This window comes from Gymnogyps californianus, chromosome 1, assembly GCF_018139145.2.
Source record: "Gymnogyps californianus isolate 813 chromosome 1, ASM1813914v2, whole genome shotgun sequence".
Lineage (NCBI taxonomy): Eukaryota > Metazoa > Chordata > Aves > Accipitriformes > Cathartidae > Gymnogyps > Gymnogyps californianus.
In genome coordinates this window covers 217,516,333-217,538,991 of record NC_059471.1, presented here as the reverse complement: position 1 = coordinate 217,538,991, position 22,659 = coordinate 217,516,333, and the positions used below count along the sequence as shown (strand labels likewise).

Genomic DNA, 22,659 nt, shown 5'->3' with positions numbered 1-22,659 from the left:
CATCCAAGGACTTCTTTGGGAAGCTGGGAGCTTTAAGTTACCTCGCTGCAATCAGATTTTGTTACATATAAAAATATAGATGCGTATTTGAACACACAGGGGCAGTCAGCTCTTTGAAGTACTTTGTTCGGTACATTTTTAATGCTGGCTCTGCCCTGTGCCCCTTGATTTCTTCCCTTATTCTCCCTCTGGGGGATCCCGACACAGCGTCGGAAGTTCCTGCTGATCACTTCGCTCTTCTCTGGAAAGGACTGAGGTTATGGCTCTCATCGGAATGTGACTGCCAGTCCCCGTATCAGCACTCCTCTGATTTAAGACTGACGGAGACACAATAAACATGATAAATGCGCTGAGGGATGTCGAGTCTTAAACTGCCAAACTGGAAAAGGTAAAGGCTAGAGAGCAGGATCTCTCCGTAACCACCTACGATGTCTCTAGTAGGCAACCCTGCTTTGTCACTGGGTAGTTTCAGATGATTTCTAGGACACCCAGCCAATACTGGTACGGTGGAAGCACCGATTTGATGAAAGCTGTGATACTCGTTTTCTATGAAATCTTCACACCCTGTTCAGTTACCTGATTCATGGTCCCTGCTAGGTTTTAGGGACCCTGGTGAAACGGCAGAAGAAAATTTCCCTTCAGCCCCCCTAACCGTAAAGAAGCTACTCCAAAAACACTGGCAAAGGTGTAACCGGGAATAAATTTCCAGCCTCTGTCAGGCACTGGAACTGCAGAGCTCTTTGCGGCTCCACTGAAGAATACAGTTTGCCTCCAAGTATCACAAAAGCATTTTATGAAGCAAAATGACACTCTGCCTCCTAACCTCGACTTGCAGCTGCCTGTAAGAGGTTAGGGAAGTCAGCCTTGGCAGCAGAAGAGCGAACTGGCTCCTCCACGTACGTCGTCGCTTTCTGCAGCTCCAGTGACCAGCAATCTGCTCTGGCAAGACAGAAAAGGAGCAAACCACCGGTGCACAGTGGAACTAAGGAGACACTCTGCCTGCACACCAAGAAGAGGGGCACGGCAGATGATTTTGCCCTAAGATATGTCAGCTAAAACCCTGCTCAGCACATCTGGCAGCCTTACTGTCTCATTTAATCTCATTTAGAACCAAAATCACCACACAGTAGCTCTCTGTAACCACGGCAAGGAACAAAGCAGAAAAAGCACAGTTAGAAGTCACACCTTCCAGACAACAAGGGAGAAAAGACTGAAAACACAAGTTATTTTCTCCTCCAGCTCACCTTTAAAAATACAGAACTGTTTCACAAACTGTCCACGAGCAAACATGACTCTCAGGTTACAGTGCCACGCTGGGCGTTATTTCCAAAAACATCTTTATTACAAATACTTCTGTTCATTAATATAAAATTTAAAAAAACCCCCAAACCTCATGGAATCCTCTCTCCAACATTTTGGCAAGTTGCTGAATGTCTGTATCTCTGCTACAAAACACCGAAGTTTTTGCTCACAGATGATTTCTGGCCCATTTACCCTCACACGTGTTCTCCTGTTCGCACAGTCTGCGGTTCCAGGCGCAGCACAGAAGGAGTACGTTACAGACACAAATTCATTCATCTGAACTACAAGCTTCGCAGAACTGTTTCTACTGGTCACAGGCTTTACTACCAGTTTCCTCCCTCCCCTACAAAATCAGTTATATCAACTCTGTCCTGACACTGTACCTAAAAGGTCAGCCTTGCCAAAGCGATACCGTTCCTGCTTCTATGAAACACCAACCATTCCAGCTCCCCCAGCCTTACCCGAGCTGCCATGTATATACCACTGCTGCTTTTCTCTGCAGATTCCTAAAACGACAAACGGGCTGCACCGCTCAGGGTTCCCAGAACCTGGACATTCATTTATTCAGTGGAAGAAGACACCGCTGCTTATTTCCATGGCCTGTTCTGGAGGCTGCTCCTGCTGAGCGAGCGGGCGGTGAGGGATCCCACGTTGCCAGCGGTGCTGGGGAGACTGGGGCTGCTCCTCACGGTTGTCACCTTGGAATCGCGGCCTGAAGAACCACGGCTAAGCCGGCCTGTGGAAAAAAAAAACACACAAAGATCAGAAGCTGTGTGCGTGACAGAGCACAAGGACACACAAATGATCTGTTGCCCCTTGCTGGCTCTCCAGCTCTCACTGTAAACATATAGACCCACGAATAATTCAGTGCAGGGTTCTGGCAGTCTCTATCTAGCTGTGCAGGCCTAAGAATTTGAAGAACCTACTGATCACCAGTAAAACCTAAAGACATTTAAATATAGTGGGCAGAATGGTATATGGCCACCCTCAGCAGACCCAGGATTTTGCCATCGTGTAGCTATATAAGATTTAAGTCCTCTGGGATTGGCATAGCACAGGTTTTGGTGGATCTTCTCAGTCGGTTTAGAAAAAAACCTCTCCCTCTCCCAGCAGTCCCACGGAAAGAATAGAGCAAAGCAGGGAACTGCTGCACGGCAGGCTCGAGAGCGACAGAAAGCGGCTGCAGGATTTGTCCTGGAGACTTACTGGCAGTGTCGGAAGGAATGTGCTCCTCTTCTAGGTAGTACTTTATCTTTTGTAGATCATCTGCAGAAAATCTCCATTTATTCTCGGCATGTGCGGGTGGCACTTTGGGAGAGGTCTTTTTTCGGGCAGATCCAGTGGGAGTTGCCACCTGGCAGGACATGGGGAGCGAGCCGGTGATCAGACCTTCTGGGATCTTCTGTGCAAGGACCTTCAGGCCTGCAGACATACAGATCACCACGTTATCAGTGACCACCAGCTAAGATGGGATCAGTGATTTTACCAGTCACAAATAAAACACTCGACAGAGCTGAGCATCCAGCTCTTTTCCATCTCCAGCTCATGCAACCCTTGCTCTCTGCTCTCGATCCACCCACGCGAGATCGCAGGGAGTCCTGCCCATCCCCGCTTACCTCCAGATAACATAAACAAGTTCTCAAAGCCCCTCTCGCACATGGTTGTCGCAGCCTGGCTGGCTAACCTCTCATCATTGTCATACAAAATGATAATTTTTCCGTGTGCGTTTTTCTGATAGGTAGAAGAGCTAAGGATTAATTTGTAATTTAAGGTGATTGTTAAAACCTTTTAGAAAGAAGAAGGGACACAAACAAATGGGACTGGAGACTGAGACACTCCCTACTTGATTTGCAAGTATCAGGCAGGAATACCTTTCCTGCACCTGTGATTTAAAACTGATTTCTCAGTAGCTGGGGCTTGCCAGACGCTGGAAGGACACAGCCTAACCCCCACTGGAGTGTGTCCCCTGCAGCAAATGTCCACCACTGTTTTGAAGATTGGTTAGTAACAGGCAACAGCAAGAAGCACCTTCGTTTACAACCTCCCCTCTCCCCTGCAGCCCTCACAAGCTAACAACCCAGGAAATTATCAGCCTAATCCTAGCTAATAATCCTCTTTCTGTCCTCCAGAGAAAAGCCAATCCCCATCAAGGTGCTGAGAGGAAGCCAAAGGATTTGACCAATGCATCCCTCAAGAAGCCCTCCAGCAACAGCGGGGGACGGGTGCCCAAGTATGGCTTTGCCTTCCAGGAGTCAAAATCCCAAGAAATGCCAAATTCAGGCAGCTCCCACTGGAGCCAGGAGGTGTTACAGCCTCGAGGAACTAGAATCCGGCATCTGATGGTGGCAGCGGAGCCGCACCAGGTAATCACAGCCAGCGCAAAGGATCTCCCCTCCCACTCTCCTTGAAATTCCCAGATTTTGTTGGCTAAGCATTATCCCGGTCACATCGACTGCTATAGCTCCAATTGTTTTTGGAAGCCCCCATCAACATCCCCCCAATTTTTTTTTTTTTTTTTTTTATGCCAGCACTTTATATGTAAAGGATACATATTCCAGAATACTATTTGTATATGGGTTCATGGTTCTAGACAGTGTTGCAATAGGGTAGGAATAAGCTGCAGAGGAGAAAAAAAGAGAAAAGAAGAGAGAAAAATCATACACCAACCATCACACAACCTGGAATACAACTGACACAGACTTGTTAGAGTTCAACAGACTTGAAAAACCACTGAACAAGGAATTAACAGATTAACATCAGCTCGGTCCCCTCATCCCTTTCCAGGAAAGATGGGCGTACTGGATGAGTGCCGAGAGCATTCTGCACCCAAGTGATGTCCCACCTTAGGGGGAAAAAAAAAAAAAAATGAAGCCAGCCAGAATATGACACAGAGCTGAATATATGATCCCAGCTGACACTAGGCTGCCGTGGGATTCTGGCCTCCTCACCTCCAACAATGTGACATTGGTCGTACGCATCTCGGTCTCGTACGTCTAAAAGCAGGAAGGGGCAGTCGGGATAAGGCATGTCTTTAGCTGGAGCGTCCACTTTCTTTGGAGCGTCCTTTTCTATATCCAGTTCACCAACGCCACTTATCACACTACAAGAGGAAAGAGGAGGTTATGGTGCAAGCTCTCACTCTGAACACTTCCACACCTCTTCACCAGGTCAGACTGCTTTTCCATCAACTGTTCCAATAGCCATTATGTTCCAATAGCCCATTTATGTTCCAGTACAGCCAGACACCACATAAAAATGGAGAGATTCTATTTCAGGCTTTCCAGTACATCATAAAAGACTGATTTTATTTTTATCAACGTAAAAAATAAACAGAGTACAGCCTTGCTATGTGAACGTACCATACTCTTCTGGATCAGCCAATTCCAGGTGTTTTATGTCGGAAGCGACTTTGAGGTGAGGGAGAATAATTCTAAGAAGCTGCCAACGTGGAGATCTCAGCAAGTCAGACTCACTAAATAACTGTCAGCCATCTACAAGCAGTGCCGTGCAGAGGTTTCCCATTTCATCACTAGATTGGATACAGGACAGGAATAGAAACCTCCAGATACTCTTAGTGGTCACGAAATTGATGGCTTTGATACACGATCGCCAAGCCTGTCAGGCTAGTGTCTCAACTCTTCTGTTAACATTTGCACGGGTACAGCAAGGGAAGGGCTGAGACAAAGCTTCCTCTTACAGTGTCTTCCTGTTATCTCTGACCTTGACTAGTGACGTATTGGGTTTGGAAATTGGACTCTTATTCTCAATCATGGGACAATCTGTTAAGATCACCAGGAAGACGCATTACTGAGTTCACCACAGCAGTGTATAACATGGATTCTTCAACTCAGGGACCTGAATCGAATCCCACAAACATTATTTCCTTGTCAGCCATTCATCAGGTGGCAACAGTGTTGGGTTACAGCCTCAAACCAAACTCATTCAGACAGGAAAACCTGCCAACCCTCTCTCTCGCTCACGCGCCCGGACCTGCAAAATCAGGCTTTAATAAGAAATACCATATAAAGCCACTTAGTAGCAATTTAGAATAACTAGCTGGATGAAAATAATTATCTGCTAAGACAGGAAGAAAATTGTGTATTATTATCAGGCACCTTTGCAGCGTGGACCGATAGGATTCCCCAGCTCCTGTGTTGTTTATGAACAGGACCGGACTAGGTGTCCCATCGGGGCTTCCTTTCCCGTTTGTCCCTGCTGTGACTTCAGCATCTGCATCTGGAGCAGCAGAATCACCATCTGGGGAGAGAACAGGGTACAAAGAGTTAAAATGCTGCAGGAAATAAACAAGCAGGTTTTAAGCCCAGTTTCTATTCTTAGAAGAAAGTGTGTCTCTTAAAGACAGCCTTATCTTCATCCTCCTATAAGGATGACTTACTAAGAGCCTCATATTAAAAATAATAGAGAGCCATATGATTTTTAAGGGCTCAAGATCTTATTTTAAGACTTCAATAAAAATGTAATTCTTGATGCATGATACCTACTGAGTTACTACAATCAACTTGGCAGGACAAGGCCTTTCTTATCTGCAAGCCTTTCTGTTTTAGGAATGTTTCTGTTCTCAAAGTGGAATGGCTGCAGGTTAAGTTATTTTTCCTCCTGATTAAAAGACTTGCTGAATAGTCAGCTATGTCTGTCAGGACACAGTTCACTATATGACAGTGATCTACAGCTCTTTCTCTTTGTGCTTACAATAAATATTGTTACCTTCCAGCTTGTGGATCTCCTCATTTGTCACTTCTAAGGTTTCATCAGATAGAGAGGCAACCTGGATGACCTGCAGGAAACAAAAGCAAGCGACGATACCTTGATACGCATGCACCGGTGTCAATGAAAGCCAGCGGGGATCAGCTTAAGGAAAAACAATCCTCAAGCCAAAACACATTTAACCCAAAGCAACTTCTACTGCAACTGTGTCCTTTTATGAAACAAAAGTTCTAGCAAAAAAAAAAAAAAAAAGAATGCTCAAGCTTAGACTAAAGAAAAGCCAGATATGCCGTGCTGGCAATATCAAATACCAAAACGTTTTCTGATCTTTATGAAGTTCAGTCACTGGCTGCAACTGAAACATTTCAGAGCATACGCTACACTGGCTACAATCGCACACGGTTAACTGGTCTGAGAGAGCAGACCTGGGACACTCACATACTGAATCAGTCCATCACACCAGTGAGAGTCACAGGATTGGTCTTTACAATCCAGGGGAACTAAACATATGAGTCTGAGGAAACCCACTCCTTCAATATCTCCAAGTTTAACCCTCCCTTTCCTTCTCTCCTTTGAAGACAGCTTGCCTTCTTCTAGTTTTTACTAGTTTTCTTGAACCAACTTGTAAACATCTTTATTTACTGATCAAACTTTCCATTTTTTCATATTTCGATTCATTACTTTTAAGTAAAAAAAATACACAAAAAGCCTTGAAGTCACAACCTTCCCATCTTCTGCAGTTAAACCTGCTATTAGAGAGGGCTTCAGGCTGTGACTACTTGACACAAAGCTCGATGAGATCAGATTTGAATGCTACTTTACATAGCCCTTTTCTTCTGTAAGAGGCTTGAAGATCCTCTTAAGTTAATGAACAAAAAAACAGGGAAGAAATTTCAAAGACAGAGTCACTACAAAATTCAATTTGCTACTAAAAGCATTTGACTGCTCTGAAAACATTGGCCTGAATGGTTTGCTTTTATGAAGGGAAATCTATGGCGGCAGGAAGAAGCCAATACAGAAGAATTACACACTAAGGCTACATAACTACATAGAAAGCTTTAGACAAAGCAAAAATGCTGTTCATAAAAGGTAACAGCTTTCAGAGGCCAGAGAAGGAACTATACATACCAACTGTGCAAAAGTAGTCACTTTCAGTCTTTTAAACAGTTCATCCTTTTTATATCTGTAATCTTCAAAAACAAAACAGAAGAGGACAATGTAAATTTTCAGTTAATTCCCAGCTTTTGCAAATACCAGCTAACGGGCTTAGTCCCAGCTGTTCTCATAGACGCTCTTCTCCAGCAAGGCAGGATTTCTGGGCGCTAAGCTTGCGCTGAAGGATCAGAGCAGCAAACCTGAAGACTTTGTGAAAAGTAATACCAGTTATAGAGAGAGATCTTGTCCAGATATGATTAAAGTGGAGAAGGCAGATTTAGTTGCTTTTAGACTCAAATGTGTCTTACTTTGTGTTTTCTGTTCTTGCTGGGGCAAGGATGCAGTTTCATGAATTTATCACCTTGCCTGCTGTTTTTTGAAGCCCGCTACGGTCGCAAAGCCTCTTAAATCAAAAGATTTAATTTACCTGAATATTTAATTTACCTGAATATTTAATTTGGATAAGTTACAGCAGAATCAGAGCACAGGGGCACTGTATCTCAGACTATGTCTTTTCAAATACTAAGCTAAATATGGATGTTTAATCTTACCGATTAAAACGCTCCAGGTTTTCTTACTTTATCTGACAATTAAATTCCGATTCCTACAATTTGCTGATACAGATACCTAAAGGAATGGATAACTGACAGAAGTTGTTTAATGCAGAAAACTGAACAGCAGATCAGCATGGATACCAGCTTGAAGCACACATAATTGCTACGGAGAAACTGGACTAATTGAATCTTAAGCCTGAAGACAAAGCTTAGGTAGCAAGAAAACTGAGCGGTCTGTTGGAATGACTGGCAAACAACCAGAGCAGAGATTAACAGCGTTAAGTAAGCGATGACAAGGATGGAAGTCTGATTGCATACAGATACTCGAGATGCATAAACACGAGGAAGAGAGAAGCCTTCTAGTGTGAAACAAAAGGGTGTATGTAGTAGGAGAGGGAAGCTAAGACGAGTATCAATAGGAACATCTTGATATGAAATAGCCTCCCACGGGAAGTAACGGAAGCCTTATCCTTTGGGAAATTTACAGCTAGAAAGAAGATAGCAGAGGAGGGGGGGCGGGGGGGAAGATCGATCCTGACTGGCAGGGAAAGGCAAAGAAGATGAATAAAATTCCTCCTGTGTCAGGCACTGCAGCTGTAACTGAGTTCTGCATGCAGCTCTTGAAGCCACGCTCTAATGAATCTAAGCTCTCTCAAAAAATAAAATTGCTCTTCCTTTCTTTTCCTCCTCCTCCCTTACTAGGCTCCACCTCTGAAGTCACAGATTTTTATTTAAAAAAAAAAAAAAAAAAAAAAGAAAAATCCTTTGCATTTTTCTAACCATTTTAGTAACTATTGGAGGATATTCCAAACTGGTCTCTCTCCAGCTGTTCAGCTAAGAGGGCTAACAATGGAGTTACAGGACCTTTAGCAAATCCAGCCAGTTAAGCAATTCTAAATCCTCTAAAACCATCTGCTGAATGCTCCATGAGCTTAAGCAAAGGAAGATGGGGGAGAAGGGGGAAGGGCTCCAATCCATATTCCTGTAACCACCACAGGAAAAAATTACCGCAAAATTAGCTTATGGAAACTCTCGAGCTGACATGTGTTTAGAGAAGGAGCCACGCGAACGCTGGAGGCTGAGCTCTCCTCCTGATAGAAGCAGCGATCACGCGCTTCCTGACAGACGTTCTGCTCGGACAAGATTCTCCCCGTACACAGCCCCACGGGCACATTACGGTAGCAGGACAGACATAAAAAGAGAAATTGTGAGTTTTCACCTCTGGTATTTTTTTATTCCTATCCCTTCCCTCTTAAATATGGTTTCTGAAGTGGTAGGCCAACTAATTTTCAGCATTCAGAGCACGTAGAGTTCCCAAATTCAACACCCTACCCTATATAATTTTTATTAGGCTGCAAAGCAAGTGCCTATTTGCTGCTCAACAACTGGCCTTAGAAAAAAGGAGCCCATCCAAAATATCCCAGTGTACTGCAACGTGCACTATGCATTTCAAAGCATGGGTCTGAAGTACAAGACCTGTGCATAAACTAGATTTCAGAATGTCAATTAACTTGAAAATGACCCTCACGGTTCTTGCAAAACCACCTGGTTTCAAGCCTCAAGTTCAGGTCGCTAAAGCTTCCCTTCAACTCAAAAGCAACAGCAACAATTATCTTTTATACAGCCCATTTCATCTGCCCGACACAAGACCCACATGTAACCCATGTCCAAATGATTAAAACTCCCCAGCCACGGACAAACAAAGCCCTTCGGTCATGTGAAGAGCAAGAAATAAACTTAATTTAGAAGGACAAATAAAAGCAGCAAAGCTTATGAAGTGCTGGATGTATGTAAACACTGACAAAGCAGAACTGTTGTCACAGTGTTCATAAAATATGGCTGCTGGATGGTTTCTGCCCATCTCAAGCAAGGATTATTTATCCCAGAACAAGCCTTTATGACCTAGATCTTGCCTCTGCTACCCAAAATTATTTCTATCAACAAGAAAAACCAAAACAAAACTGTTGTTACAAAGCCTGACCTGGAGCAAACCAATCTGAATGCTTGCGCGAGCCTCCCAGCAGTTATCAGAAAGTTCAGAAAAAGCGCTGCTTCTGACTACAAAAGCAACACGACGTACCCGGTTCTGTCCTGGAAGGTCCATTCGGATTTTCAGACATTTTTTGCTTCAGTGAACTGGTCTGAAGCTGTAATTATTGCGTATTGAAGGATGTGCTCCTCAGGGCTTCGGAAATGAGTGAAGCAACACCAGAGAAAAAGGAAGAGACTCGGTGTCTCTCCTCAAGTTGATCCTCCAAAGGACAAATCATCGTGGTTCCAGCTCTCTTATTTTTGATTCCACAGTGGGCTCACGGTATTAAGTCCCACTCTCTCGCATTACACAAGAGACAGAGAGTTGACTGTACTGGGTATTTAAAGTTGTGTCCAAACGGTGTCATCTATCCATGAGAAATCAAGGGGGAGAAGTTTCTAAACTGACTGGGAACACAAGGTGTCTATTCAGCACAAATATAATGAGAAAGTTTCTACTGGACTCCAGAACCACGATCAAACAAAAGAACTCCTACACGAAACGAAATCAGATTCACAGCAGAGACTGAAAACCAACTAGACCCATACAACAAGATTTTCAGCACAGATAAAAAGCGATGGCAATCCAATGTTAAGCACGGAAACCTTAGTCAGTCAACACAGGAGTCTGGAAAGCAAGGTCATTTCTCTTTTGATTTTCCTCAAAGACATGTGGTGTTTAAAAAAACCCAAACAAACAAATCAGCAACAAAGAACCATTTTGCACAAAGCCGAGCACAAATATATTCACGAGACAGATTAGTGACCTCCCTTATAATATGAACACTACAGCCTTAGAGGAACACAGTGAGTCTAAGAACTAAAACTGAACATCCAAAATCCTAATTAATCCTCACTAATGGGGATGATTTTTCTTTCACATCAATAAATGCAGCTTTTGGGTTTAATAGCTTTCCTGGCTCTCTGTGAAAATAATCTGGACAGTAGCTGAAAAACAAAGTAGTAAAACATTAGCTTTATTAATAAAGAGTTGTTTAAAAAGCCTATTTTTAGTGGGAAAACAGACTGAAATAAAAATCAGTTAGGCTTTCATTAGCCTGAACAACCCAAAGTCTTCAAAACATCAGTGTTTAGTTCTGGTGAAATCAATGAGTTACACAGGAATGAGCTTGTCTTTTTCCTATCTTGAGAGTATTCTGATAGAAATCTAAGTATGCTAAAATTATACAAAGGTAAGAGATCTCAAGTTCAATCATTTTGCTTCCTAAAAATGAAATAAAGTCTCAGAAGTGCAGTCTGAGTCTTTTCAGATGAGTCTAGTCTAGTTTTCTTAGTCCAGAGAACTTCTTCTTGTTCATTCAATAACAAAAATTGCACAAAGGAGGATCTGGAAAGACTCCTAGACCTGCCTGCCTGGTTTCTCAAGTGAAACCTGTAAAGCACTGCGAGAGACAGAGAAATAAGACGCAGGACAAAGTGGAAGGTCCCTAGCAAAGAGTCAAGGTAGAAGCATCTTTGTATCCTACTGCTGCGTGTTTCTACAGTTCGTTCCTGTGAACGGCTGTGGGAATCATCGGAGTGGAGATTTCCAAGCAAACGGAGGGCCTGGGATTCAACCCCTGCTCCTCGATGCTACTTCCGTTTTGAACTAACCCACTGCAAGTTACATTCTGCTCCTCTCCAGATACTCACTTCTTTTGATCTCTTCCAACTTCTCAGTGTATTTTGTTAAACTGTTTCCTGTAATGAAAAAAATCAATCAGTTTGTTACAAATTTTTTATTAGTGATTTTCTTCAGCACTATTAAGCCTTAAATTTTTTTTTTTTTTTTTAAGGAAAAGGTCAGACGATGATAACAAATGATTGTTGTAGATCTTCTTTCACCATGACAATACAAGGCAGCCATAAATCAAAAGTCCCACGATTTTCCTCTTAGCGCTTTTCTCTTGCAAGGAAGGCCGAGCTAAACAGCCAAGTCAGTCAAAGGACTTGCTGGAGTCCTTTGGTTAAAGCCTCCGTACTGGATAGAGGAAGTCACGTCAAATGTTCATGACCAGCAGGAGCTCAAATCTTCTACATATACCCACAGCGCTGTTTCAGTTCTTCTATAGAACACACCTGAGTTTTATTTTACGGGATTTTCAGTAAAGGGTACAAAAGTATCCACACGGCTAGTTTGAACAGCGATATTCCAAAAAAACAGCCTTGTAGCACCTTTCCCATTTACAAGTTCCACACCTAGCCCGCTCTACGCAAAAGCATAAGTTGTTTTGACAATGTTTTGGAGAACAAAGTCATCGCCTTCAGAAAGTCACTACCTAAAACTCAGTATGTTACAGCCCTCTGTCTAAGGGAGCTAAAATCAGGACCTTGGTATTCAAATCCTGCCTCCGACACATCGCTTCAAGCACAACTGTGGCCACGCTGTCCGTTCCCCAGCGTTTTTGTGTGGATACTATAGGCAGGTGTTACTGGATAAAATTCAACCACTTTAACAACAAAAAAAAATCCCCAAAGACACCCCCCAAATAATTAGCTTGACTTACACCCTTGTCAAACATTAGTTTATACAAGAAAAGCCCACATACGGAAACTCCAAGATCAGTAATTTCTATTGGAACTGTGACAACAGAGCCGGACATCACCAGGTGAGACACATCATAATGGCGATACGAGTTCTGACACAGCTGCACAGTATCCAGGGTAAAGTAGCTCAGGACAGAGGCAGTTAAGACATTCAGCATGTTTTCGTATACTCCTGCATCCACGTTTGGTGTTTTTACCCTACAACGATTTCACTTACCAGTATCGAGGCGGGTTTTTATATGTTGGTATCTGGGATTCTGAGGGATGCGCCTGGTTAAATACTGGTTCAAAAAGGAAAAGATAAGAGGAAGTCAATGTACAGCCATGTATTTGTTTTAAAGGCAAAAAAAACATTAACAGAAAAGGCAATTTGAAGAGCTCCAAGAGACAGCAAAAAGAGGAGCGAGACCACAGGCATCCTCCCAGACTGCCTCTGCTCTCAGGCAGAAGGACAGACCTCTGAATCTCCAACTCCGTATTTTTTATGTGTGTGTATATATATATGGAATATATATATGTATATACACACACATATATATATGTGTATATCTCTCTCCCCCCCCCCCCCCCGCCACATCCCCACTTTAAAGCCTCAAAAGGCGAATTTTCTCTCTCTTTCTCTCTCCACCCGCAACTCACCCGGAGCACGCCCCGTCTAGGGGCCCCAGAAAACCTCCTCCCCGCCCCGAGTGACGCCTCTGGAGGCTGCACCGGCCCACTGAGGCCCCCGAGAGCCCCCCCTAACCCGCCGGGCACCCTACCGAATCGGTCCCCACATCCCGCAGCCTCCAGGGACGCCCCGGCCGCTGGGGACCCTGCGCCCCATGGGTCACCCAGGGCTGCCCCCCGCCTCCACCTCAGGAGAGGAGGCCGCCGCCGCTCTCCGGCCCGGACCCCCAAGCCCTCCCCGCTCCCCGCCCGCCGGCGGGAGGGTGACGGCGAGGAGAAGGGCCCCTCATCCCACCTCCGGGTCCCCGACACTCCTCCTACTCGACATCTTCCCGCAGCAGACGCCCCGCCGCTCCCCTCCTTCCTTCCCTCACTCCCGCCTGCCCACCCGCCGTCCGGTTCTGGCGTCCCACCCCGCAACTACCCCCGCCCCGATTGGCCGCCCGTCGCGCCCGCGGCCAATCAGACGCCGCGCAGGGGCGCGGGCGGCTGACAGCGCTCAATCGTCGCCGGGCAACGGGGGACGCCGCGGCTGCATGCGCCGTGACGCGCGGGAAGTGGGGGGGCGGGGCGGCCGGCAGGCGCATGCGCGGGGCGGGGCGCTGGCCCCGCCCTCGGAGCGCCTTAGCGGCGCGCGGCCGAAGCACCTGAGGCAGGTGAGGCGCGCGCGGTCCCCCCGCCCGCCCGCCCCGCGGCCCCGCCAGGCACGGAGGCTCCGCCCACCGCCGCTGGGGGGCGGGACCTGCTCCCCCTCAGGGGAGGGGGCGTGCGGCAGGGAGGGGGGCGTGGCCTGCGGGGGGCAAGTGCTGCCCCGAGGGGCGGGGCCTGCTGGGGGCGAGGTTTGGCCCCTGGAGGGGCGGGGCTTGTTCGTGAGGGCGTGGCCTTGCTGTGATGGGGCGGTGCTTCTTGGGGCGTGGCACGGGGCGGGGCTTCAGCACCCCACCTCCCAACCTTTGGCTTCCCTTTGACCCCCAGCCCTCACATTGGGGCCACACACCCCCTCAGACCCGCTATGGGGCCCATGTCCCCCCTCAGGCCCCCTATGGAGCCCATACACCCCCTTAAACCCCCTATGGGGCCCATGTCCCCCCTCAGCCCTCAATTGGGCCCACGTCCCCCCTTAGACCCCCAGTGGGGCCCGTGTCCTCCCTCAGACTCTGTATGGGGCCACACTCCCCCTCAGACCCCTTCTGGGGCCACATCCGTCCCTCAGACCCCAAATGGGGCCCACGTCCCCCCTCAAACCCCCTAGCCTTTACTGCAGAGACCACTTTCTGTCACGGACCTACCACCCCAGGGACATGCAGGGTATGGGGGTGCGGGGCTTTGGGGGACTTGGAGGTGGGTTATGGGGACGTGGGGTTGGGTTATGGGGATGTGGGGGTTTTGGGGACTTGGAGGTGAGTTATAGGGATGTGGGGGTTTTGGGGACATGGCGGTGGGTTAGGGGGAACGTGGGGGTTGTGGGGCAGATCGCAGTAGACAGGCGCCTCGCTCTCTCCCGCAGGATGAAGGAGTGGTGGATGCAAGTGGGGCTGCTGAGCGTGCCTCTCCTCGCCATCTACCTGCACATCCCGCCCCCCAAGCTCTCCCCGGCTCTCCGCTCCTGGAGGTCCTCCGGAGGCTACTTCACCTACAAGGACCAGAACATCTTCTACAGAGGTGACGGGGCCGCGCCGAGCCCTGGGGACACCTCGTCCATCCCAGTGGGGAGCGGGACTGGGGGCTCTGCTCCCCTCGGTGGTCCCAGAGATGTCCCCCAGGCCAGGCAGAGAGATAGCAGATCCCTCCCAAAATGTAATGGCTTTAGGGGGACCCGCTGCGTGGATCCAGGCGCAGTGTGGCTGTTCGTTATCAAAACGTTTTAATTGGGTGAAGCCGTGAAGGTTGGTCCTTGTGCAGCAGCGGCAATACCTTGGTGTTGGCGGGGAAGGATCCCAAGAGCCTCCGACAGATCACAGCAAGGAAAAGATACTGAAAAACCTTTTTGCTGGAGCAGTTGTTACACATCGTAGCAACTTAGGGGCAGATGCAATTAATTTGTGCTAAGTAAAACCCTGGTTTGCATCAAGTAGCTAGTGCTGGCGGCCGCGGTGGCTCGTCTGGATGGGTTTCCAAAGCCACGCTGGCACTGGGAAGCTGCGGTGTGAGGCAAACCCACGCTTGGTTTTGGGGGAGCAGGGGGAGAGGTAACACCGCGCTGCTGGTTGGGCTCCCAGCAGGGCGAACGGCAATGCCTGTCTTACAGGGAGAAAATTGTGTGTGTGTGGGGGGGAAGCTGACCCTGAGGTGCCCCGTTTCCTCCCCAGATTCGACCGGTGCCGTTGGCAGCTCCGACATCATCATCCTCCTGCACGGCTTCCCAACCTCCAGCTACGACTGGTGCAAGGTGAGGGGAGCGAGTGCATGGGGGTTTGGATGTCGATAGCAAACCCCACGGTTTCTCCCTCCCGGGGACGAGCAGACGGACACGGGTGATGGGTCAGTGCAGGGTGGGCGATGCTCCACAGGAGTTTCTGCCGGGGGTACATCCGTGCTCCGGGATATCAGCCCTGTTCCTCTCCCGACACCTTGCACGGGAGCCAAGCTCTTTTCATGTCGCCCTTTCCCGCACTCCAGCCCAAAGCAGGAGGAAAAGACCCACAACTATTTCTTGGCTTTTTTGGTGGAATGGTCTTGCTGTTTATTGGGAAATTTCAACCTCCTGCAGTTTTCTCGGAGCTGGAAGGTGCTGTCTGGGGGAGCGGAGGGAAGCGTGGCCGTCCGTGGCTGCGCATCGCCGTAGACTTTTCCTCTCTCCCCTCCCGTCAGCCGTTTTTTTAATGCATTTCTCCTCTTTCCAGATCTGGGAAGGGCTAACCCAGCGGTTTCACCGGGTGATTGCTCTGGATTTCGTAGGATTCGGTTTCAGTGACAAGCCTGTAAGTAGCCTGGGAAGGGGATTTTTGCAGTTGCTTTTGGCCCAGAGGTTGTTCTGCCGTGCCAGCATCCCCGGAAAATTGGCATTTGCAGTCCAGTTTCTTCTCCCATTTAGGTCTGGAAAAGGAATAAGACATTATAATAGCAGAAGGGATGGGGAAGGTCCGCGGTGGACGTTGGCTCTGTCACCATCTTGCCTTTACTTGGGTTTGACGTGACTCCAAAGCACACCTTGATCCCTCTGGGGCACGGGCAGTGCTCCCCTGGGCTTGTGGATGTAGCTACCGGCCCAGGACATCCCGACTGTTCTGTCTGGGGTCGCAAACTGCTGGTCTCCACCCCATATTCCTCCATTTGGGTGTTTATTCTGGAGTTTGTGGGCTCACGGTGGGTCAGGCTCTCACTGTGGCTCCTCTCCTGCTTTGCTTCGCAGAGGCCCCACCACTACTCCATCTTTGAGCAAGCCAGTATCGTCGAGGGACTGGTGCGTCACCTCGGCCTCCACCACCAGAGGATTAATCTCCTGTCCCACGATTACGGGGATACGGTCGCACAGGAGCTGCTGCACAGGTCACTGCAACCACTGATGCTGCTCTTTGTTGTCCCCATCAAGACGATTTCCAACAGATAAGTGGAAGGACATAGCGTAGAACCCCCTTTCCCCTGTACCTACAGCTGTAACGAAGGCTGGGAGGTCTCAGGGCACATCCATGGTGGGCAGATCTGAGGCTCCCATCCATCAAATCCCAGCTGCCAGGATGTTTAACTGCCCTCCTGAGCTCCTTCTTATCAAGCCAGGGACAGCAGGGGAGCAGAGATGATCTGACGCTGTTAATTTGACTTGCTGGTCCGTCACTTCTTGGAGCCTGGAGAGGTCTAGTTGTCTTTCACCTTCTTCTCTTCTGTCCCCAGGTATGAGCACAATAAAACTGGAAGCATCTTGATCAACAGCCTATGTTTATCCAATGGAGGTAAGGTTTGCCCCACGTGGTGGGATGGGTGGACTGGGAGGGATGGGGATCCATGGGATGGGATGGCCTTCCCGTCTCCATCACCCTAGGGAAAGCACCACCCGAACTCCAAGCAAATTGCAATTAAGGTGCTGTAATTAACCGGGAGCGTCAGTCCTCGGGCTGCCTGTGCCACCTTTCATGGCACCGTGAAGAAGGGGAGAAACTGGGAGATGGAGAGCAAAACACTTGTAGCGTTACAACTCTGTTCTCTGACGTCCTTCCAGGGATTTTCCCCGAAACGCACTACCCCCGGTTCATCCAGAAGGTGAGCTGCTACCCCCTCTAGTCCTACTGAATCGCCCCTCAAGCAGAAGTCGGACTCCGTGAGTCTGGGGTTTTACCTGGCTCAGATGCCTGCTGCTTTTCCCGCTTGGGTAATGGCACCTGAGCTGCTCGCAGGCATCGTTAGAGGTGGCGGGGAAAGGCAGGGGCTGTCAGGATGCGGCTCGTCGCATCCGAGTGTCCCAACTAATATGGGGAGCTGAGGGAGAAGCCCTCCGAGGAGGCAGGATTTCCCCATCTGTACGATACCGAGTAGTGCTGTCTCCTTTTTTCCCTTCTGCCCAAGATCCTCAAGGATGGGGGTTTGCTCTCCCCCGTCATCACGCGGCTGATGAACTTCTTTTTCTTCTCCAGAGGGTGAGTGGGGTCTCCGTGCCGCTGGGCACAGTCCGTACGGGGGACGCGAGCCAAGCGGGGAGGGGGCCAACGTAGGAATTAGTGTAGCGGGTATTTGGCAGGTGAGCAGATCCCCCAGCAGTGTCGCAGGAGAGATTTCCCCCTGGATTTGAATGACCTTGATCTTCTGGGCCATTCCCTCTCCAGGTTGGCAAAGCGCTTCAGCCTAATAATAAACCAGACGGCTTTTCACTGTACGCTGAAATCCTTCTCTCCCATGAGTATTGGACTCATGTGCGTTGCAGAGGCAATGAAAACCCTAACCACACTCTGCATACGGTGCGCAATCAGATATATATTTTTATCAGATGTTGCAAACCCTCTTTTTTTCCAAAAAGCCCTTTAGACTGGCCGCTAAGTCCAACACTGGGTGCCTTTGGGGGACGATTTGCAGTGCTGCGCTTGCACCCACGTGTTTCGCAGTGGAAGCTGGAAGCGCTCGACTGTTTTTTTGCCATCGGCTAGTTTTTGAGTCGCATGCTAACACAGCTGGTGCCGTGCTGCTCTGAACTCTTTTTTTTCCAGGCTTGGGGCGGTCTTCGGGCCCTACACGCAGCCTTCGCAGGCAGAGTACTGGGATATGTGGACGGCGGTGCGGACCAACGACGGTAATCTCGTTGTTGACAGGTACGTCACCATTAATTGCTGCATGGAGATTAGTTTTACACCCGCGGCGTCCCTCTGGTTGCAGGCAGAGCCATGCAGCGGCTCGGAAGTTACCGGAGCTCGGCCAGGTCCCTTGACACTGGCTCTCCAGAGCCTCCAGCTGCTTCTGTTGGGGCCTCAGATCATCATTGCACCCCAAAAAAGAGCTGGGGTGTGATGTAGGAGCAGGGATTCTTGCTGGGATGATGCAAGGCAGGTAAATGAAGTCTGGAGTCAGGAGGATCTGAGCCTGCACATGGTGGGAGAAGGACAACGCTGGAGATGTAGAACGTGGGTTTTTTTTTTTCTTCTTTACAAGTTAAGGGCTTGAATTTGTGGGTTTTTGTTAACAACTGGAGCTAAATCTGGTTTTCTCCAGTTCGGGACTTTTGGAAGGACCTCAGGCTGGTAGTTGTGAGTTCAGTATCCCCGTTCAGTGGGGCCTGCGTGTGTCCTTCTCCCCCAGCGTGCAAACTCCTCTCTCCTCCCGCTGGGGACAATCTCCAGACCAAATAGCTGAGCCTCTCCAAAGGGCACTCACTAATTGCCTTTTATAACGAGGGATACTCGCCCAAGCCCAGCAATGGGTACACCACCTGATGCACTGCCCACTTGGCAAGGCCCGTCGTGGCAAATTTTTGCAACGTCACCTTTGTCAGAAGCGCAGCCGTTATGGGAAGCTCAGTGCCAAAATATCTCCAGCCCCTTAAATGTCATGTGTCAGAGTATCAGTACATTTATTTGGTGTAGCTTCCCGTTCTTGCAAGGCTTTTTATAACCCAACTGACTTGAACCTGACGTTTAAATTGTGAGCCTCAGCCCCTAAGAGCTGTGCTGAAGCACGGAGTCACCCCGAGTTGCGGGCTGGGGTGACGAGACAGGCTGAGGAGCTGTTAGCAATTCCGACTTTCACTGTAAGACCTGACCAGTGCAATTTATCTTCTCCTGCATTCCTGCACGCTCAGCGGTTCAGCGCTGACTCCTCTTCTGTGGGGCACTGAAATGGTTTCAGAGCCGCTGCAATGCCTGTGATCCGTGCACGGGAGCGCTCAGACGGGGCTGCCTCGGCGTTGGCTTTCAGCAGACTGATTTCTGCCCCGGCATTTTGTAAGATCCGATGGCAAACCCACTTTTTGCCCTGCTGCCCAAAGCGAAGCAGCATGGAGTTTGTTAAGGGGGCTTGGGGGCAACCAAGCTTTCGGTGCTCCTTTGCCAGCTGCCTGCAGCCCGCTGTCACTTACTTGCACCGCCTGGCACAAAGGTTACGATGGTTCACCCCCTTTTCCAAGGCAGTGGCATTTGGGAGCAGAGGACCCAAATTTGCTTCCGTCTCAGCTGGGAAGGATTCAAACCTTATCCTCCCGTCTCCCCAGACTGCAAGCTGTTTCTCCCTTCATAAATGAACTCGGGTTATCCTCCAGCAGGACTCTGAACTGGACTCTGCACTTAGGGCGAGACCTGGAGTCAGTGTCCCAACCTCATTTGCACTTTTATTTGCTGACTGTCTAAATAAATAAAAAAAAAAAACCAAGTCACTAAGCTCAGGGATGGTCAGCAGACTGATTTTGTGTTGCTGCTGCCCCAAGGAGGGTGGTCCGTGGGAGATGCAGGTTCCACCTCCGTCTCATTGCACAGGTGTACATTACCCCGAGAGCAATTTCCAGGCTGTGCAGCACCTCGAGGCACCGTCCGCTGCATAACAACAGGTTTCTCTTCAGTATTTTGCAGTACATAAACCAGAGAAAGAAGCACAGAGACCGCTGGGTTGGGGCTTTGATGTCCACCTCTGTCCCATGTGAGTAGGAATGTGTTTTCTTGGATTTACTGGTCGGGATGTTGGGAATCGCCCCTCTCGCCTGCAGGCACTGGAGCGCGGTGCTGGCTCCTTCCACTAATCACTGGAGCTTCTTGTTATTCGGATGAGGACGACATGGTTTAAATCTGGTTTGTGCGGGGGGGGGATAGCGTCACAAACCTCCCTGCTCCAGTTTAAGGCTCGGTTACAGCGGAGAGCTGTGAGCTTCTTAAGGTAAGAGGAAGAAGAATTTGTTCCACTGAGCAGAGGTAACTTTCCTTTAGAGGCTGGTTCACAGCCTCTGGTTTCTCCAGCCGCTGCCCCAGGGAAGCCGAGGTGCTTTTCAAGCTCAAGAGAAATTGCAACCAGTCAAGGAAAGGTTTGGTGTTTGCAGGAAGAGGTTTGGAGGCTGAACTTGACCCTAGGGCAGAGAAGCAGGAGCCCTTTTGGCAGCCGCTTTGCTCAGTGCTCCGCTGAAAGCTTCCCAAGCTCCGTGCGAGGGGGCAACATGTCTGCAACAGGCCTCCTTGGCTGAGTTTAGGGATGTCCTTGGGTTTAAAAGCTCTGTCTGTGCTTCTCTCTTGCAGTGCATCTAATCTATGGGCCCCTGGACCCTGTGAATCCGCACCCAGAGTTTCTTCAGCTTTACAAGTAAGACAATGCTGCCACAAAGCGGGAATACGCAACTGGGGTTTCATTTCGAGGGAGATTTTTGTCTCAGACTTTTCCTTCCATTCCCTTTTCATCGAGGCTGTTTTTAATTCCCACCTGTAACCTGCACAGCCAGGTGATTCAGTCGGAGCCTTCCGCAGTTTGGAAACTGCTTCCCCATTTTAGGCATCAAAGTCACAATTCTCAGTCAAATCAATCATGCATTTTAAAACCACATCAGACTGAGGCAGTCTTCTCCTCCAAACTAACCTGAAGTAAATCCAGCGCTTGGAAGAGTGGTCAACTGTAGCTGCTACAGGCTTTTTTTGTCCCAAAACCATGTTATGGGCAGAATTCTAACGGTGCAAGAGGGTACTGTCCTCCTCACCGGCAGCATCTGGCTGGCTGTGGGCCGAGCTGTAGTTCCTCTGCTTAAGCCTTGCTGCATTCTTCCAACAGGAAGGTGCTTCCCATGTCCACGGTGTCTGTGCTGGACGACCACATTAGCCACTATCCACAGCTGGAGGATCCGACAGGCTTCCTGAATGCGTATCTGAACTTCATCAACTCCTTCTGAGCTGCTGCAGCTCAGTTCTCGCTGTTTATGAGTCAGGCTTTGGGGCCAGGAAGAAACCTCGATTTTTTTTATCTCCAGATCCAACACTTTGCGCCAACACCCTAATCTTTGGCTGACAAACTGCTGCATTTACGCTCAAAGGATTTAACTGCATCGGAAAAGGTTAGCTTGCAGGGAGGCACGGACAAAACTGTCAGCCTAAGCAGAGTTACAGGATGCTGACAGCTCTTCCAGCCCTGCGCTCACCTTGCTTCTTGACTGGCCTGTCTCTGTATTTAGAGCCAGGAGGGCTCAAGGGAGAACAGGGGCACCTGAGGGGAGGCAAAGCACGTACGTCAGTCCAAGAGTCCTTACTTGCCTTCATTGCTAGGCTATGCTGCGTGCCACAGGTCGACAGGACCACTGCCAGCCAAGGGTTGATGCACATATTCCCAAGAAGGATGTTGGTCTGTTTTTTGAGTTGCTGAGCAGGCAGTTTAAATTATATCCCTCCGCTAAGTGTTATAATACTTGGCCAACTTGTCAGGACTGAAGAATTTGAAACTGAGTTTGCCTACACTAAATACAGCAGGAGAGCTGGATCTGTAATCCCCCAAAGTATAGGCAATGATGCTCTGCACCCATAAAGGGACATTTAAGCACTGTAATTATGTCTTCAGTAATCTCTTTTTAATGGCCAGTTACCCAAAGGCAAGCTCTAAACCTCAAGTTTTCACCACATTCCTTGTTTCTCTGATTTTCAGTTCAACAAGCAGAGCCGCTCACTGACACTACACCCCTGGGACTATCTCAGGAGCTTCGGCCGTAGCACGCAGTTCTACCAGGGCGGGCTCGTACCTGGTTCACTAGAGCAAGCTGAATATGCAGTACTGGCACTAGCAAAAGCCAAAGTGTTCTGAGCAATAGCTATTCCAGCCACAGGGATCTGGGACAGGTGGTTAAATTAGCATTAAAACAGTATTCCTTCCTTCCTCACCCTGACTTGGTAACTAAAGATACACCAGTTCATCAGCAGAGAGACGCAGAACTTCCCTCACAAGGAAGTCACCGCAAGGTCCCTCCTTCCCCCTCTCTTCCCAACTTTTGATACAGGATGTTTCACATCTTTGAGCCCAGGAAAAGGCCGCACTGTTGTTTGGTATTATCTGACATAAGGCTCAGAGAATTGAATATGCCTTGATAGGTGAAGTTTAATCTCTCTCTCTGTACATTGATTTTCTGTGTGGAACAGAGGAGACAATCATCAAGATATTGTAAATTTGCAGGTTGGCAGACTCTGCAGGTTTTGTGTGGTTTTTAACTGCTTATGTTTGAAATTTAATAGCATCCCTTTAGGAATAAGGGGCTTCTGCTGAGTAAACAGCCATTATGGGCTACTTTTTCTGTACTAAAGCAGAC

General features: G+C 48.6%; 2 protein-coding genes across 6 annotated transcripts; one reads left to right on the top strand and one right to left on the bottom strand.

The window, feature by feature from the left end:
* Positions 1-868: 868 nt before the first annotated feature.
* Positions 869-13,312, bottom strand: CEP41 (centrosomal protein 41). Of its 3 annotated transcripts, XM_050905103.1 has the most exons (11): positions 13,279-13,312; positions 12,532-12,595; positions 11,421-11,468; positions 7,156-7,217; positions 6,028-6,097; positions 5,418-5,559; positions 4,251-4,402; positions 3,852-3,919; positions 2,919-3,033; positions 2,509-2,724; positions 869-2,038 (listed from the first exon to the last, which is right to left on the bottom strand). In XM_050905103.1, exons 1-11 carry the CDS (start codon positions 13,309-13,311, stop codon positions 1,890-1,892), a joined length of 1,119 nt encoding a protein of 372 aa, XP_050761060.1. In that variant the 5' UTR covers position 13,312; the 3' UTR covers positions 869-1,889. The 3 variants fall into 3 exon arrangements, with proteins under 3 accessions (XP_050761060.1, XP_050761068.1, XP_050761077.1); XM_050905111.1 differs by lacking the exon at positions 2,509-2,724; XM_050905120.1 differs by lacking the exons at positions 2,509-2,724; positions 11,421-11,468.
* A 1,155-nt stretch (positions 13,313-14,467) lies between these two features.
* Positions 14,468-22,603, top strand: MEST (mesoderm specific transcript). Of its 3 annotated transcripts, none has more exons than XM_050913490.1 (11): positions 14,468-14,606; positions 15,293-15,372; positions 15,827-15,904; positions 16,336-16,472; positions 16,815-16,873; positions 17,140-17,180; positions 17,484-17,554; positions 18,119-18,220; positions 19,957-20,033; positions 20,621-20,684; positions 21,144-22,603. In XM_050913490.1, exons 1-11 carry the CDS (start codon positions 14,492-14,494, stop codon positions 21,259-21,261), a joined length of 942 nt encoding a protein of 313 aa, XP_050769447.1. In that variant the 5' UTR covers positions 14,468-14,491; the 3' UTR covers positions 21,262-22,603. The 3 variants fall into 3 exon arrangements, with proteins under 3 accessions (XP_050769447.1, XP_050769438.1, XP_050769428.1); XM_050913481.1 differs by having other exon boundaries at positions 14,468-14,645; XM_050913471.1 differs by lacking the exon at positions 18,119-18,220 and having other exon boundaries at positions 14,492-14,645.
* The last annotated feature ends 56 nt before the right edge of the window (positions 22,604-22,659 follow it).

Coding starts and splice junctions, on each gene's coding strand:
- CEP41 (XM_050905103.1), bottom strand. CDS start 13,311: ATGTCGAGTAGGAGGAGTGTCGGGGACCCGGAG. Junction 5,560..6,027: donor GGAGATCCACAAGCTGGAAG/GTAACAATATTT, acceptor TTCTCTCCCCAG/ATGGTGATTCTGCTGCTCCA. Junction 4,403..5,417: donor TATCGGTCCACGCTGCAAAG/GTGCCTGATAAT, acceptor TTCCTCTTGTAG/TGTGATAAGTGGCGTTGGTG.
- MEST (XM_050913481.1), top strand. CDS start 14,492: ATGAAGGAGTGGTGGATGCAAGTGGGGCTGCTGAGCGTGCCTCTCCTC. Junction 16,473..16,814: donor GCACAGGAGCTGCTGCACAG/GTCACTGCAACC, acceptor TTCTGTCCCCAG/GTATGAGCACAATAAAACTG. Junction 16,874..17,139: donor CCTATGTTTATCCAATGGAG/GTAAGGTTTGCC, acceptor ACGTCCTTCCAG/GGATTTTCCCCGAAACGCAC.